Source organism: Patella vulgata, chromosome 1, assembly GCF_932274485.2.
Source record: "Patella vulgata chromosome 1, xgPatVulg1.2, whole genome shotgun sequence".
NCBI classification, from domain to species: domain Eukaryota; kingdom Metazoa; phylum Mollusca; class Gastropoda; family Patellidae; genus Patella; species Patella vulgata.
The window spans coordinates 53,424,783-53,442,664 of NC_065879.2; the positions used below are offsets into that span (position 1 = coordinate 53,424,783).

The 17,882-nt window shown below is 36.1% G+C and overlaps 1 protein-coding gene across 1 annotated transcript in view; it reads right to left on the reverse strand.

The window, feature by feature from the left end:
* Positions 1-481: 481 nt before the first annotated feature.
* LOC126830210 (leucine-rich repeat protein lrrA) overlaps positions 482-17,882 on the reverse strand; it is a 57,733-nt gene continuing 40,332 nt past the window's right edge. The window contains exon 2 of the mRNA XM_050560550.1: positions 482-3,940. Coding sequence (XP_050416507.1) covers positions 1,528-3,918 — 2,391 coding nt within the window. The 5' untranslated portion in view covers positions 3,919-3,940 and the 3' untranslated portion in view covers positions 482-1,527. The remainder of the gene's footprint in view (positions 3,941-17,882) is intronic.

Genomic DNA, 17,882 nt, shown 5'->3' on the forward strand with positions numbered 1-17,882 from the left:
TTTTGATTTCTGAATTTATTTCTTCTCTAAATCATATTTCTGGTTGTAATTACAAATCAACCACTAACCCGTAAGTTATTATATTTTTCTTACGTTTAACACATATAACGAATAACAATTTACAAATAAGTTCTTGACTTGACATTAAGTATGGTTTTACATATACAATACGCATGACATATCAGGGAATTCAAAATTTATTCGACAGCTAATCGCACATTCGAATCCAAATTTAAATTACCCATTTTACCATGGTATATTTTCCCGCTTTTAACACATACTTTGAACTTATTATCTCCTGTTTACATTTTTAACAACACGACACGAAAAATCCAGAAATAGTTTAAACCATTGCATAGATGTTTCTGTAAAAAGAACCACCCAACAACCATGCAACCTAGCTACCTACACACATTCATTCGGATACATTAAAAGTCACTTATTTCTTCCACAGAACCCTGTTTGATAAGAATATTTGACATTTATTCTGGATTCTTGTTTATTTAAAGTTTCTATAAACTACATATCTGTACATAATAGTACTAAGTTACATAACATTAGATGCACAACTATATCTTTAGGAAACAAAATGATAAATCACCCGAATTACGTAATACAGAGATTGCTTATAGTATTTTCAAAGGTCTTTGCGTGATCTTTGCTATTCTCGCCTATGTACATATTATTTACGAAGGTGTTTCTGTAAAAAAGAACCACCCAACAACCATGCAACCTAGCTACCTACAAACATTGATTTGGATATGTTAAAAGTCACTTATTTCTTTCACAGAGCTCTGTTTGATATAAGCATAACTGACATTTATTTTGGCTTCTTGTACATTTAAAATTTCTATAAAATACATATCTGTACATAATAGCATAGTAGGCTTAAAGGGCTTTGCATGATCTTTGCTATTCTCCCCTAATGATTTACTTATATTACTGTTCAGCCCAGAGATTGAACATTCTAAGAAATAACATCAATACAAAAGATGATGAAGTGAGTAAAGTTAACAACATTTAAAATATAAGATTTCTGGCAACATAATTACACAAAATTAGAAACATATCAGGCACTTCTTTAAAACAAAAACATCACAGTAAGTTTGATAACGTTATAGAAAGCATTAGGGTATAGTAATACAACGGTGGGACAGAGTGTAAGTTAGAAAACGTATTTCTTCTCTTTTCAGGACTTAAGTGTATTATCAAATCAAAATGAAGAACGCCGACGAGGATACAGTTATAGATATGAAGTGAAACACGGTCGCATTATTGCAAAAGCTTGCGGTTAGAAAATTGCGGCTGAAGCAATGCTAAAGCTAAATCATGCAGGGACGTAGCCAGGTTCGGGCTTTGGATGGAGGCGTAAGTGTGAACAGTGGGAGATATGCTTAAGTTTTTTTTGTTCTGAACATACCAAGGTATCCACAGAACGTCTTTTATTTTCACCTCGCCAAGTCGTCGCATCCCCAGCCTACGTCCGTAATAATATTGCTTTGAAAACGAACTACTACTACTATTTACCTATAGAGGAGCTGACATGTAACCTGTCTTAGCTTGTCGAAATCCTTTCGGCGTCTTCTTGTTCCGTTTGTTTTTGGGACTGGCTTTATCGTGAGGCCTTGGACGATCTCGGTCTATTCTAGACTTATAGTTCGACTGCTGATCGGCTTTCACGTTCGCCTTCTGTTTCAGCGTCTCAAAAGCTTTGGGGAATCCGTTCATGATTCGGTTGTCGGAAACATTCACTTCGCGGATTGCAGGGAGTTTACAGATGCTCTCTGGTAAAGTTTCTATGATGTTGTCCGAAAGGTCCAACACTTCCAAAGACTGCATCCTTAACATATCTTTTGTGGGCATAGCCTTGAGGTCGTTTCCAGCTGCTCTCAGGATCTGTAGACGATACAGATAAGGGAACTGAACCGTGAACGCATCAATATGATTCTCATTAACGTTCAACTCTTTCAGAGATGCCAAAACGTCAATTCTATCCTTTGGGAAGGTGACAATCTCGTTGTGGGATAGATCTAGCAGCATCAGCTTGTTTAGGTCCCCAAAGTCATCTGGAAGAAGAACCATCTTGTTGTGTGACATAATGAGTGTCTCTAGGGAAAATAGTTTTACAATTCTAGGTTGGAATACGGAAATTTGGTTGTAGGAAACATCCATGTATTTTAACTGTTTTAGGTCATCAATTACGATTGGTATTTCAGTGATTTCGTTGTTGCTTGCGATCAATTCTTGCAGCCTTTTTAGTTTCTTGATGTTGTCCGTGAGGGATTTAAGGTGATTCTTGGAGACGTTGAGGTGTTCCAAGAACCGTAAGTTAAATACTGCTGGTGGTATTTCGTCTAACTGTAAATCTGTCGTTACAAGCCTGGTCAGTGTTTTCAAGTGGTCCTTGTCCCCGACCACTACCATAGGTGATTTAAGATCGGTCGGATTCACCGTTAAGGGGTTATCTGAGAGATTGAGATTTGTCAATGTTTTGGGTAGATTCAGCTCTGTCATACCGTTACTGCTGACGTCCAAAGAGTAAATCTGGTAGAGATACTCTATCGATTTAGGCATTGCAGCTATTTCATTATGACTCATGTGAAACACTTCTAAGTTTCGTAGTTTTCTCAGATCCTGGGGCAATTTTGCTAATCGGTTGTAAGAGATATCAAGAGACGTCAGCACTTGCTCCTCGCCGACACTCTCCGGGAGGATGGAAATTTTATTTTTGGCAATGTTCAACTTTTTCAGTGCTTTTAAGTGACCGATACAGTCCGGCATATCTCGTATGCCGTTATCCGAGATATCTAATGTGATCAGGGACTTCATTTCTTTGATTTCCGAGGGAACAACTTCTATAGCGTTTCCGCCCACATAGAGATGCTCTAGGGTCATCAAGGTCACTGCAAATTTCATGGACTTGAGTATATTGTTGGAAACATTGAGAGATAGAATGCATGGCAAATCCTTTGTGCTGGTCGGCAGGAACTCGATCTCATTGTGGGACGCGTCCAGTTCTTCGAGCTTCTTTAATCTGTGAATATCATCTGGCAGCACGGCTATTTCGTTGTGAGCAAACTTAAAAGTGGTCAATGCATACCCTAAAGCGCAGATTTCGTCGGGAAGGGCCTTCAGGTGATTATTGGATATATCTAAATAGTTGAGATACTTCACCTGTCCCAACTGAGGTGGAACTTCATCCAAGGAATTGTGCGAAAGGTCGAGCCAAGTCAAGCACTGGAGTTTGGATACAGAATCAGGAATAAAAGTGATGGTGTTGTAGCTCAGATCCAGTTTTTTGATCTGGGGTTTCTTAACGCTCACATTAGGAATATCACGAATTCGATTTCCAGAAAGATTCACAAATGCAGACATATCGTAAACTCCCTTTTTGAAAGATCTGATAATATTATAAGAAACGTCTACATGTGACAAAGAGTTCGATTTTCCGATATTTTTCGGTAATGTCCTTAATCTGTTTTTAGAAGCGTAAAGCGTTTGAAGAGCTGTGCTTTTATGAATTGCGGGTGGCAGTCTTTTTATATTATTGTTCGTTACGTCCAATATTTTAAGTTTCTTCATTTTAGCCAAAGATGCAGGAAATGCTGACAGGTTGTTATTTCTAACGTTAATATTCTCCATATTGTGTAGAGCTTCGATGGATTTTGGTAGTCGTTTTAACCTGTTATTCTCGGCGTTAAATTTCACCGACAGGAGAGATAACTCTTCGTTATCATAAATTTCAATGGGCAAGGATTTCATGTTGGCTGTTCCAAAAGACAAAAACACCTTCTTACCATCCGGCATACGTCGGATGTGACTCTTCTTTAAGGGTTCCGGAAGAGCAATAATCTTACTGCCTGGTCCTGTAGCCGGTGGTGGCTTTTCCTCCTTCTTACGGCGAAATCGTTTACTCATTTTATTGATTTTTCTATACAACCTGAAATGATAAACAAAAGAGAAATAATTTGACACACTTCAACTTGTAATTTTATATTCTATTATGTCCATGAACACTGACGTCAGGGTTAGAAGCGACTTTATGGACAGCGATTACATGTTTAAAAGTGATGGGTACGATATCTCGACACGAAATGTATGTTTAGAAGCAATGGACACCTTCTTAATGTCTAGAAGTGATGGGTATGACATCTCGACTCTATGGACACTGACTTAATGTTTAGAGGTGATGGGTATATCTCGACTCTATAGACACCGACTTAATACTTAGAAGTGATAGGTATGATATCTCGAATCTATGGACACCGACTTAATGCTTAGAAGTGGTGGGTATGGTATCTCAATTAGGTGTGTTCCCACTTAGCCGGCAGACTGTTAATCCATTGATTGATCTTAAAACTATAGTCTGTTTAAAAGTAGTCACTCGAGAACTGTTCACTAGTGTTCAGCGTTAATGAGCTCTTAATCCCTCTTAATAAAATATATTAACCAACTAATTAATGACATTTTGAACACAGTTCATGCCGGCGTTATGATTTCAAACATGAATTCAATTCACTATATTAATATAAATAGATGGTCGATCTGTGTCGAAATTATATTTATTTTAAAATGGCAAATGTTCAGGTTAATATTCGCTTTATCTACAATAATCGAGGTGGTCGATATTTAATACACAATGGTTACAAGTTCAGTATAAAGTCAAGCAGACCAAATGCCGTCCATTGGAAATGTTCAACAAAAACTTGTCCAGCTCCTGTAAACACCAAGAATGATGTTCTTACCACTGTAATGCTATTTAATAAAAGTTAAATGTGTAAATTGTAATGCATTTTATATGTGTAAATCATTTAATGTTATTTAATAAATATTAAATTTGTTAAAATCAATATATTTTTATATGTGTAAGCTATTTATTTAATAAAAGTTAAATTTGTTAAAATCAATACAGTTTTAGTCTTTAAAAAGATATGGACTATAGTTTATAACACCATTGTTCTAGGATTAACTCTGGATTAGCGGCAAAATTTGACATCAAAGCCTGCCGGCTAAGTGGGAACACCCCCTCAATTCTATGGACACCGACTTAATGTTGGCAGCGAGAAGTGAGCTCGATATCCGTCTTTCGTTATTAGCGAATAACGAAAAACTAACTGCTCGTTTTGCGATATTGCGAATTGAAACACATTTCATTAAATCAAATAATAAAACTAATTTATAAATCGTAAATGAGGATGCCTGGGCAGTGAATTCACATAAAAATGCTTTTTCCTTTTTAATTGGCGAGCAACGAATAAGCAGCTCGTTTTTAGATATTGGCGAATAACAAAAACAAGCTACTCTTTCGAGGATATTCAGGTGTAAATCTTAAATAAGCAGAATCTAGGGATGGATATGTAGAGAATAATTGTGAAACCCATCTCCTTCAATAGATTTGGGGGTTTTTTTATTGATAAAAAAGCCGACGGATTGGACTTCTGTAACAAAACGACACGGACTATTAGATGTGAATCTCAGATAATCAGACCAGTGGGATAGATATACAGAGAATAAGTGAGAAACCCATTCCAATAAATCAGTTTTTGAAAAACTAACCGAAGATGTCTGAGCAGTCGATTCACATAAAGACTGCATTTTCTCTTTGATTTTTGATATTGGTTAATGTCGAAAAGTGACATTCGCCAATATCGTAAAACAAACAGAAAAGGTTGTTTTTATGTGAATCCACTGCAGATTCATCTTAAAACAGGATTTTTCTGTTAGTTTTACACATTTAATTGAATGAAATGGGTTTCTCAATCCTTAGATTCTGCTTATTTGAGATTCACATCTGATTATTCACGAACGAGTAGCTTGTTTTTCGTTATATATGAAAAAGGAAAAAAGCAGTTTTGTGTGAATCCACTGCTCGGGCGTTCTCATTTATGATCTCTTTATTTCGTTTTAGAAAACTGATTTAATTAAATATGTTTGGTAGACATTCTGTAGATATACTTGTATTTTCGTTATTCGCCGATATCGAAACACAAGGAGAAAGAGCAGTTTTTATGCGAATCCACTGCTCAGACATCAACATTTATGATTTCTGTAGTTCGTATAGAAAACAGATTTAATTAAACGTGTTTGGGAGACATTCTACAGATATATATCCTTAAAATCAGCTTTTTTTTAGATTTAAATTTTAATATGAAAAAACGAGTTACTTATTTTTCTTTATTGGTCAATATTGATAATTGAAATAGAAAAGACAGTTTTATTAAATCCAATGCACAGGCGTTCACATTGATGGTTTCTAAATTTGATTTATAAAACTGTATTGATTATCAATGATGACATATGTTTGGGAGACATCTTTAGATCAGCTTTTTTGACATTTATTGTGAATATCGAAAAACGAGCTACTTGTTTTTCATTATTCGCCAATATAGAAATCAAACGAAATAAGCCAGACATCCTCATGTATGATTTATAAGTTAGTTTTATTATTATTTGATTTAATGAAATGTGTTTCTCAATTATTCACTATGCATTCCTGAAATCTGTTTTATTTTTATATTCAAATCTGAATATCGAAAAACGAGTAGCTTGTTTTTCGTTATTCGCAAATATCAAAAAACTAGTAACTCGTTTTTAAACGAATATCGAGCTAACTTCACACTTTACTTTATTAAAAGGCAAAGGAAATCACTTCCTATAGCCAACATAGGTACATAATATAACATGATTATTACACAACAGAAAGGAACATAAGGATTATAAGGAACATATAATATAAAATAAAATCAAAAATGGGTGTGATATCTCGACTCTATTCACAATGAATTTGAAGTATGTCTAGAATTGATGGGTAGGGGTATCTCGACTCTATGGACACTGACTTGTACTTTAGATGTGGTGGGAATGATATCTCGACAATATGGACACCGTCTTTAAATGTTTAGAAGTGATGGTATGATATCTCGACTCTATGAACATATCGGCTTAATGTTTAGAAGTGATGGATATGGTATCTCGACTCTGTGAATAGATATTTACTCAAATGCATTTATTAGCACAGGTCGAGTTAATATTCGTAAATCCGTCACTTAATATATGAGACTGTGTATGTATTATGGGTATGTTGTATTACAATTTTAGCATGAGAAAAAACGTAACCCACTGTTGTTTCATACGATAACCCAGAAGGCTAATGTGGAATTTGAAATGTCTGTTTGCGATATATACTCTTCAAAAACAGCAGGGGATATTGAAATGCAAATACCTATGCAGGTTGCGATATGATAAATAGTCATGGACCTTTGACATGCTTTGAGAGTGTGTTCACAGATCAAGAACTTATCGCCCCAACAGAACCACTGAGCTGCACATGCGACACCCAATAGCGCCATACACGTGGGAGAGGTTCATTGTCAAATTTGACACTTCAAGGAAGGGTTGACGAAAACTGCCGCGTGCTGGTTTATCTATCCATGTTTGCTTTCCTATCGGTTCTTGCATAAGATTTACTGTTTAGCGTATCTTTGCTTTAGTGTGTTACGTTTGACCTCCAGCGTCACCATATTGTCCATATGCCATGGCCAGTCATGAGTCCTGACCTGTCCCCTGTAGAGCATGTCTGGGGCATGATCGGGAGACGTGTTCGTCGACTTCAACGTCAACCGACAACACTGCAAGAATTGGCCGTTGCACTGCAAGAGGAGTGGGTCAGATTGCCCCAACTCGTTATTGGACGGTTGATTAGGAGCATGCCACGTCGAATTGCTGAATGTCTGAGGATTGGTGGAGCAATTACTCATTGTTATGACAAAAATCAAAAACGTCCATTTTCACTTTTGACGGTGTATCTCTTTGCGAGTGACTTGGGGCCGTCAGATAAGCCGCCCATATGAACTGTTTATGTTCATGTGTAGGCAATTGGCCTGTTATTAACATAAACTGGTCTCCACAGTTTTGTATTGTTTCTGAATATCCCCTACTTTTTTAGAAGAGTATATTTTGGATACGCTTTTGTTCAAGCTTCGTCTATGATGTTTGGTTATCTTGAGGAGTCATGCATACGAATATTCAAATTACAAGCATATTTAAAACTAGATTCAAGCTCGGGAGGGGTGGGTTCTCTTATTTATGGAGGCAGGTGGTCACCCGCACTTGTAAAAGGTCATTGGGAAAAGCCCAATAATTGCAGCGTTTACCCCATCTAACAAATTCACCTTATCATTGCAAATAAAATGAATTTTATAAATCACTGTCTGATTTAAGGACATAGGAGTTACAAGTGCTTTTTACCCCTTTATTCATTATCTGTCATTTATTCATTACTCCGTCATTTATTCATGGAGTCTTGGTATCAACTGGGACTTCGAAATTTGAAGTGTTTTGTTGAGCGAGTGAGTGGTGTGTTTTTGAGTGGTGTGATGGGAGGCTGGTTGGTTGTTGGGTGATGTGAGGTTAGTTGTTGAGTGCTGTGATATGGTGAGATTGTATATATGTGAGTGGGGGGGGGGGTACGTTGTTGAGTGTATATAGGCCCTGACTTAAGAGGCTCATTTATGATACCCTTCTTCTCGTGACCCCTGAAGATTTTCTTAATTGGGGTCTTACAGACTTTCATAATGCGGTCAACATAAAAATGCGATTGAAGGCCAATTTCCTCAGACTTGGAATGTTTTAGGCTGCAGAGAAGAGCAATTGCCGCATTAAAATTCAAAATTAGGTTATTTCAGTTGACCTCATTCCAAACTCTAAAGTATCGTTTGGTAGCTCGATAAATAGGCTATAGTATGACACACTTCCTGTCTGATTCCTGAAAGCCGGTTCAGTGCTGCTTGCAGGTCTAGTTATTTTTAGGCTTTCAGACTTTTGTCTGAAAGCCTATTGAGATTTCTAAAATTATTATTAGGCTTTCAGACTTTTCTCTGAAAGCCCATTGGGATTACTAAAATTATTATTATTTATTAGGCTTTCAGACTGTTGGGATTACTAGTGTGAAACACTATTGTTTTTGTTCGGATTATTATTATTATTATTATTATTTTTCCATTTGAGCATATCTCAGAAACTACTTGTCGGATCGATTCGATGTCTTCGGTTCTACTGGTCAAGTGGGTTTGACTTTAATTTTAAAGCTATTTCCAACGTTCTGCGACAATGCGAAATGTCCGAAATCACCGAAGTTGTCGTTTTTCGATATTTTGCCGTAATGTTATCAATAATTGTCGGATTGTAATATTTGATACATTTTGACATAGCCAGAGACAAGACACATAGCTACAGTTCTTTGGATTTTTTATTTTCGACGAATTTTAGGAGATATTAGGCGCCAAATTTTGAAAATTTAAATTTTTACAAAAAACTTTTTTATTAATGAATATTTTTATGTGGTAATTTACTTAGGGTTAAAGAGTCATCTGATTTGACCAAAAATGGCAACATTTTTTTGCCACCGTATTTTTCCTTATCCCCAATTGGCTAATTCAGGTTTTCAGTCCTGGAATAATTATTTATTGTTCGATTTGTATAAAACAAAGTTCATATGCTCCGTGGTCCAAAATGTCATTTTTTTGTTACCGGTAAAATTGCCTTTCGGCAACCTAAGTGACGTAAATTTAGCAAAAACTACAATTTTGAGAGGTCGGTACCACTTTTTGAAAGCAAATATTATTTTTTTTCAAATCTGGTGTGCCCTGTAAAGGCGCAGAAAATATGGGACTCACTTTTTTTAATTTCGATTTCGTTTTGGGGTAATTTCGATTTAAAGGTGAAAAAGGGTGAAAAAATGAGCTATTTATAACCCATTCAGGCTTTTCATATTTTAATATATTTTTTCGCAACTTTCATAAACTAGTAGCAATAATCCATACGAAGAGAATGTATGTGAAAATTAGTTTGTAATATAAGCAGTTGCCGAGAAATGGGCAATTTTGCATGAGTCCCTTTTTACGCTAGTTTTCCTGTAAAAGTGTCAATTATTATTCGATTTTCATAAAAGTGACACCATTTGATGCGTAATGACAATTTTAACTAGGTCAAACCAATTTAACATTTTCAATGTCATCGGAAATGACGTAATTTTGGCAAAAAATGTATTTATAGCCTTCAAACCAGTAATGTTTTCAAACGAGTCGTATTTGTTATTTGTTTAAAATTTTGAATTTTGATTCCAATCAACTAATAGAATGAACCCATACGATCATATAGATATCACAAAATGGTTTCTAACTTGTTCTGTTTCGGAGAAATAGACGATTTTTAACAGGTAACTTTTCAAGGTTTTTGGTCCAAAAAAGTGTCAATTATTATTCGATTTTCATAAAATTTCCAGTGTGTGATACCTAATGCCATTTACGATTTTATACAAGTAATTTAACACCTTTTCTGTCACCGGAAGTAACGTCATTTTGGCAAAAACTGTATTTTTAGCCTTCAAAACAGATATTTTATTTGAATGAGTCTCTTTTGTATGTTTTTTAAAATTAGGATATTTGATTCCAATCAACAAATAGATTAAACCCACACGATCATACAGATACCAAAAAAACGGTTTCTAACTTGTACGGTTGCAGAGAAATAGACGATTTTCTACAGGTCACTTTTCAAGGTTTTTGTTCTATAAAACTGGCAATTATTATTCGATTTACATAAAAAAAATTCACTTTGTAATGCCTTATGCAATTTATGATTTCATAAAACTAATTTAGAATTTTCATTATCACCGGAAGTAATGTAATTTTGTCAGGATCACTTACATGTAACAAATGTATACAATGAATTGATATTGTCGGATTTGGTTGATTCTGCGTACATTTTATTTGATGTGTGAAATGCTTTCATGGAAACCGGGCCATAATATATACCGGAAAATACAGGAAAACACCGGAAAACAACCGGAAAACACCGGGAAAACAACCGGAAAACACCATTTTATACTGAATACCGGAAAACACCGGAAAAACACTAAATACCGGAAAACATCCTAAATACCGGAAAACACCCTAAATAGGTAACCCGGAGCCTGGTCCTCTGTGTGCGGTTTTGGACCAAGTGAGCGCCGATGAAGGAAGGTCAAGGTCATTACGATGTTCGTTTTACAAGTAGCACCCCCCCCCCCCAAAAAAAATACGATTTTTTTTCTCCAAAATTTTGTTGATGCCTATTATGTTTTGAATGTTTTAAAAGACGCAATCAGTCAACCTCCATCATTGACCATATTTTATTTTGTATTTTAATTTTAGTTTTCAGTAAATTTTAGTAGATTTCAGTGTTTCAGTATTTCAGTAGATTAAACACAGCCCTCTGAGGGTCCCGTTATATGCCGGTTGCGCCGGTCTCCTGATTCTTACCAGTAACGCTGGCATCAGGGTGGTACGAATTAGTGGAAGGCACGATTAGGCCAACTCCTCCCTAGGTAACAAAAAATCGCATCATAAAACAGCAAGTATCATCAAAAGCGAGTTAATAAATCTCTGAATAGTTCGAGTTGAAGTTCCAGGTTTAACCGCTATGTGTCCTAATCACCAAACGAAATGGATGCCACGCAATTCTCGGACAGGCTGTAATCTGAAAAGTGTCTATCCTTTCCAAGAGCTATCCATCTCGTTGGAAGGGCTAAAAATCTACTTGTTTCTGAGCTTACTTTCATTCCAGGGTCAATATAATCACTTGAACCATAATAATATTCAACATATTCCATCATATTCCGAGGGCCGCACACAGGATTTTTTTCTGGATTACTTTTCGAGCTTTTTTCCCCAACTCGTTGACCAGTTTTCCTTGAGAAAACCCCAACTTTCGCCCAATTGTCCACGAGAAAACTACATATTCTATCTTACTGCATTGACGGGAAGTGGTAAGCTGGACGTCTGTGAAAGGGGTTGATAGATAAATTTTCAAGGAAGCAATTGTTGTTTTTGTTTGTGAAATAGAGGACTCTAGCCGATGAGGCTACTTTCCCCCCGAGAACCTCAGGCAACCAATTTGTTTTATGTACTACTATCGTAATAAAACATTACTTTGTTAACCACTTCCTGGTGGCTGATCGAAGACTTACACCCAATGCGTATTTGGAAAAAAAATGTCCCCGAGAAAATGTTTTTTCCGACAATCGATATTCGAGATGTCTTCTGTTGCACAAATTATGCTGCACTGTGTAAGAACTTGCATCCTTTGATCTGAAGATTGTAGATGGAAAAGTATCATTTGCACTATTTCAAAGTAAACCTGCATTTTCGTATATCATCCCGTAATTTGTGATTAATGACAATGACTGTGGAAATAATATGGCTTGAGGAACGGAAGATCTATGTTTGTCACGTGACTGGACAATTCCAACCCCCCCCCCCGTCCCCCCCCCCCCGTCCCAACCTGACGATGATCCCTCCCGGAGCGGCGCGGCGCGCCGCGCTCTCTAAAAAAAATCTCGGGCACAGTTTACTCTTCTAAGTTTTCCGGTAACTATTTAGTAACGCGGAGTTTGGTCCTCGTGTGTGGTTTTGGACCAGGTGAGCGCTGATGAAATCAGTTCATTAACATACAAGCGAGCGATCGCCTACGGTCAAAGAAAAATTTCTTTTCAGATTTTTTTTAACAATTTCTTCTCCCAAATTTCTCTCAAAAAAAATTTCACACAATTTTTTTTGCAGTATATGTCTCTGTAAAATTATTTTCTACGGAATGTTTTTTTTGTAAAACCAATTTTTCGGAATTTTTTTGGGGGGACAGAAAAATTATTTCGTCAAAAAAATTTGGGAGAAAAAAAAATTGGATATTTTTTTTATTTTTTTGGGAGGGTGGGGGCTATTTGTAAAACGAATATCGTAATGACCTTGACCTTCCTTCATCGGCGCTCACTTGGTCCAAAACCGAACAGAGAGGAGTTTGGATTATTATTAAGCTTTCATATTACATATGAAAGTTTATTGTTTCTGTTAAGATTATTATGGTTATTTTTTTTTTGTGTTTTGTCCACAAATCGGATTTCTCAGAATCTAACCATAGGATCGTTCTGAAACTTTTACCTATCCCCCCAAAAATGGGTGGTGGCTGTTGATTAAATATATTTTCAAAACGTTTTACGAATCCGAAATCACCGAATTTTACGAAGGAATACATTTGACCTACAATGCTGTAACTTTGTGACTATTTGACCTATTTTACTAATTCTTTTTTCTTTGAGTATCTTGAAACATTTACTTCAAATCTGCAATTTCGGATTTTGGCATTTCGAAAATTCGTCGCTGTCATTTCGAACCGGAAGTTATTACCAATTTGACAACTTCTTTAATAGTTGTGCGATTTTCGTGAAATTTAGAATGTTAGTAGATCTTGCCAATGCGACTTCAATGATGTCCTTGGAAATTTTCTAAATTATCTCCCCTTGGTGAAATTAAGGATCAAAGTTTTCAAAAAAATCGTCGAAATATAGGTCAGAATGACCTAAAAAAAAAATTCGATACTAGACAAGTAATTACTGATTCGTACACAAAATATGGAGTTTGTCGATCGAACCGGAAGTGCCACCATCTTTAAACGTGAAAAATCAAAAAGGCTTTTTTGCTATTTTACTTACAGACTCGGGCGTCATATTTTCGGAATCCTGGAAGGAATGCCTAAAAATCTATCGGATCAGAATTTTGATTTCGGTCACGTGATGGTCACCATTTTGAATTGAAAATGAAAAATAGAAGCAATTTGAAGGGCCGGGACTTTGGAACACAAGAACTCTCCTTCTAATTAAGCTAGAATGTTCAAACTTGGTGTAGGCGTTCACTAGGTCAATGTCATGATTGAGTTCAAAGATGAGCATTTTTTGCCTAGGGTAAGCAGAGATAAGCAAGCTGATTTGTTGATTCTTTAGGGCACGATGACATTGGTTATAATGAATGGAGGGCGATGAAACTCTTGTCAATCGAGAGGCTAATAGCTGGCCTGTTGTGTGAAATCATTGTATCATTTTTTGAAAATGTCCGGGGTAGCTGAAAAAAGGAGATCGAAATCCAAAAAGTCGTATTTTTACGATTTGGGGCATTTTTAGAGGTCGTGTAAAGTAAAATAAAGCATGCATATACATATATTATTGATATTAAATATATCATCTAAAAAACTAAACAATGAATCAGCTGTCATTGACAGATTTTATATTATAAGCATGGTCAGTGGAAGGTCAGCGTATTGTCTAACTTGAACTCACTGACTCCGTAACATTATTGTGGGTATGGTATAAGCTGAATTTGATGAGATGCACATATCTCGTATGACTATTTGGTACTTACAGTGTTAGACTTTGTCGTAACGTTACGGTCTCCATTCATCAAATCGTCGTTGGGGCTATAATACGATTTTGAATCAAGTTATTTATCACTGAGGGACTCAAAATTAGGTTTGCTGTAGCTCTGCTCATTTACAGTGGCGAATTTAACGGGCTTATGGGTTCCAGCTCCCTCCTCTAGAAATTTCACAGCACCCGCATGGATTGTGGCTAATTTTGTGGCAGAATTTTATTTTTCTGGGGGAGGTACTTCTAAATGGCTCCGACACAAGTGCCTGAAATGCCATGAAATCACGTTTTCGGCCTCCAATTAAAATTTCTTAGCGGGAGAACCCCCTGACCCGACCCCCTTGCGGGGCTTCACGGTCGGTATCAGCCCCCCTCCCCACCACCATGGTTAATCCGGCGTTGATGTTCCCTCTTGTGCAGCTGCAAAAGAATGTACAAGTTCATTGCCTCATTGTCAAAGATCCCACTTTTCTACCCCAGTTCGGGTAATGAGGTCGAGCGTATATTGTATAGGGGATATTAAACAAGCAAACAGTATGGCTGATGTCTCCCGCCAAAACCCCAAAGTAAAAGATGACACATTAATTAATCGCACTTTCATATTTTTTTCAAAAGTATCGAGCAATCAAACTATACTGTAAATTTCATCACTCTCTGTCAGATAGAAATCAAGGTTATCTTGTCCCAAAGCATCGACCAATGAAATTGCCAAGCTGTAGCTCAAAATGTTCAGTCAAGACCTGATGAACATCTACACCAAGTTTAAACATTCTAGCTCAATTAAAAGCTGGGTTGTTATGTTCCAGTACTTCATTATAACCAAAGTTATCATACCCCAAAGCATCAACCAATTCAAAGTCCCGGCCAATCAAGTTGCTTTGCTTATCCTGACTAAGAGAATGCTCATTGTCGAACTTGGTCAAGGTAATATGGTCAAGGTACTAATGTAATGAAACTATACACAAAGTTTCATCAAATTGCTTATCTCTGCTTACCCATTTTAATAGTCCCCTGCCAATCGAAAAGCCCCCCGACCCACCCACTCCACTCCCGTGTAATACATTAGGTTATAATTGTGTTACAAACGTATCACAAGGAGCATTTGAATATTCTCTCTGAGGCATCTGATACCACTTGTCATTGGGGTGTTCACACAGCCAACTCATTTTTGTTTGTTTGTGTTATCTTTATTAAGTATAAATCAACTAATACAAATGAAAAAAAGTACTTGGTTTAATGAGATAATCTTTTGAGAGTTGGTCATACAGGTATCACTAATCATAATTGCTCTTAACTTCAAATATATACACGATTATGTGTATTCTAAATATCAAATAAAACAATGATGATTTCTTTACAATAGCAGTACAACAAATTTATTCGCAATATTTTCCTTTGATCAGTTGATCAAAAACCTGATTATATTTACAATATATTCTAGGTCTTTGCTCTTTATTCCATTGGTTCAAAATATGATAAAAGAGGCTTATCAAAAAGTTTATATCATGTAGTCTTATATAACAAATAGAACAATGACATACAAGATGTTTCAAATCATAATCTATTTGCATTATTTATTTCAATAATTTGACCTGTGATATTCATGTATAAAGCAAAATAGTAAACATTGAATTTCATTCACTTTTATGTATAATATAGTATTAAACCGGTTAATTATTGTATACAACATTTATTTAATTTCATAGCAACATTTTATACTATTGTATTCATTGTAGTTTTTTGTCATTATTAGCCCAGTCCGTGCATAGCATTATGATGTGAAATCCCATTTCATTTCAATTATAATAGTCTTCATCTAGAGATAGAGAGAGAAATGGGGTTTAACGTCCACTCAACACAAACTAGGTCATTTTGGGACTAACATACGGTTTCAATTTTATTTCAATAATTCGCTTGCGCGTGTGCCCGGAGGAAACCCACGAGGTTGAGAAGACGCCTCTATCTCCATGCCACATACGCTCACACCTGGGATCAAAGCCACAGCCACAAGCCAGAGGTGACCGACCAGCTAGAGGTCGAAGCGCGGCACTCTAGGCCATCCCAACCCCCCTTTCTTGTACAGACCTGTGCATGTGTAGTCAATGTGAAAATGAAAAAAAAACTGTTAAAGAGACCGAATTTGATGTTAATACATTTAGTGACAGTGATGATGATAATGAAGATTAACTTTGATGACATTTGATGTGCAGAGTAACTGTTTAATTTTGATTTTCAATGATTGTTTCACTTTAATAAATAATTTCACAACTGTTCATCCTGTTTTCTAACCTTTCCCTTCATTCCAGCCCAGATACACAATTATTTTTTTTAACTTATATCTACATGTATGTTTGTAATTTGACCATTAATCATATCCGAAATAGTAGTTCACAGCTACATGTACAGTTGTAAAAATACTGTAGTGGCTAATTGAAAGGGAACATGTATGTGGGTTTAGAATGTTTATCTTAGTGGAAAAAAATCATGTGGTTCAATGCTTATAAAGTGCTACTGATCTCCATTATTTCAAAAGCATATCACTCAACTACTGTCAAACATATCCCCTGGCTAGAATATGCTACAAATCGACTCTAGCATGTTCCATACAAGCGATAATTTCTGAGCAAACATCCAACAACCAACCCTAACAGGCCCTTGAGATCCAACAAACAAAATAATTATTGGGCTTGTTTGCCCACACCTGGTCTTATGATTCATACAAGACCTGATAGTCTATCAATTACAGGCATTTGACAGAAAGGGAGATAATTCTTTTTTACCGTTAATGGATTTCCACAATTCTTTATTCACCCATGACATTTGTGTTTTGAGCATTTTTATTTACATCAAAATCTGTCCAATAAACTGTTCATTGCCAAGGATGAAGGCATGAGGTGTTTTACCAACTATTTAATTTTATGTCAACTTCAGAATTGTTAGTACACAAATAGCATTTGTTTGACAATTTTGACGAATTTCATCTGGCCCTAAATCAATAAATTGCAAACATTTTGCTTGGAACTCCCAGATTTTGTCTTCCTGGCATCATAAGCTTTCCAAAAATGTATAGTTTTTCTTTTATGGAAGACCGTGTAGCGGAGTTGTGTTTCTAAGCTAGCTAGAAATTTTGGCTGCAGGCCTACACCTCCCAAGCTAAATTTCCCTCATGTCATCCTGTATAGCAAAGGCATATGCCTGTCTTAATTAACCCAGTACTAAACACAATTTACTTGTTTAATTTTTCCAGCATTTTTCAGGATAGCTGATGGGATGCGGGTCAAGTTATGCCACTTGTCTATTTAATTATTTACCAGTGAAAAATCGAATTAACTTCACTAAATTTTTACTCATTATAATGATTTTTTTTTTCTGTTCATATTATTTCTATGACATGTGACAGTGACTGTGAATATGAAAGCTTTAATATCTGCTTAGCAGATCTAGTTCTTATTATTATTTTTTTTCCATTTTGATCATATCTCAGAAACTACTTGTCGGATTGATCCAATTTCTTGGGTTTCACTGGGTAAGTGGGTGTGACTTAGAGATTAAAGCTATATTGAACGTTCTGTGACAATGCGAAATGTCCGAAATAACCGAAGTGGTTAATTTTTGAAATTTTGTCGTAACATTTACAATAATTGCCGGA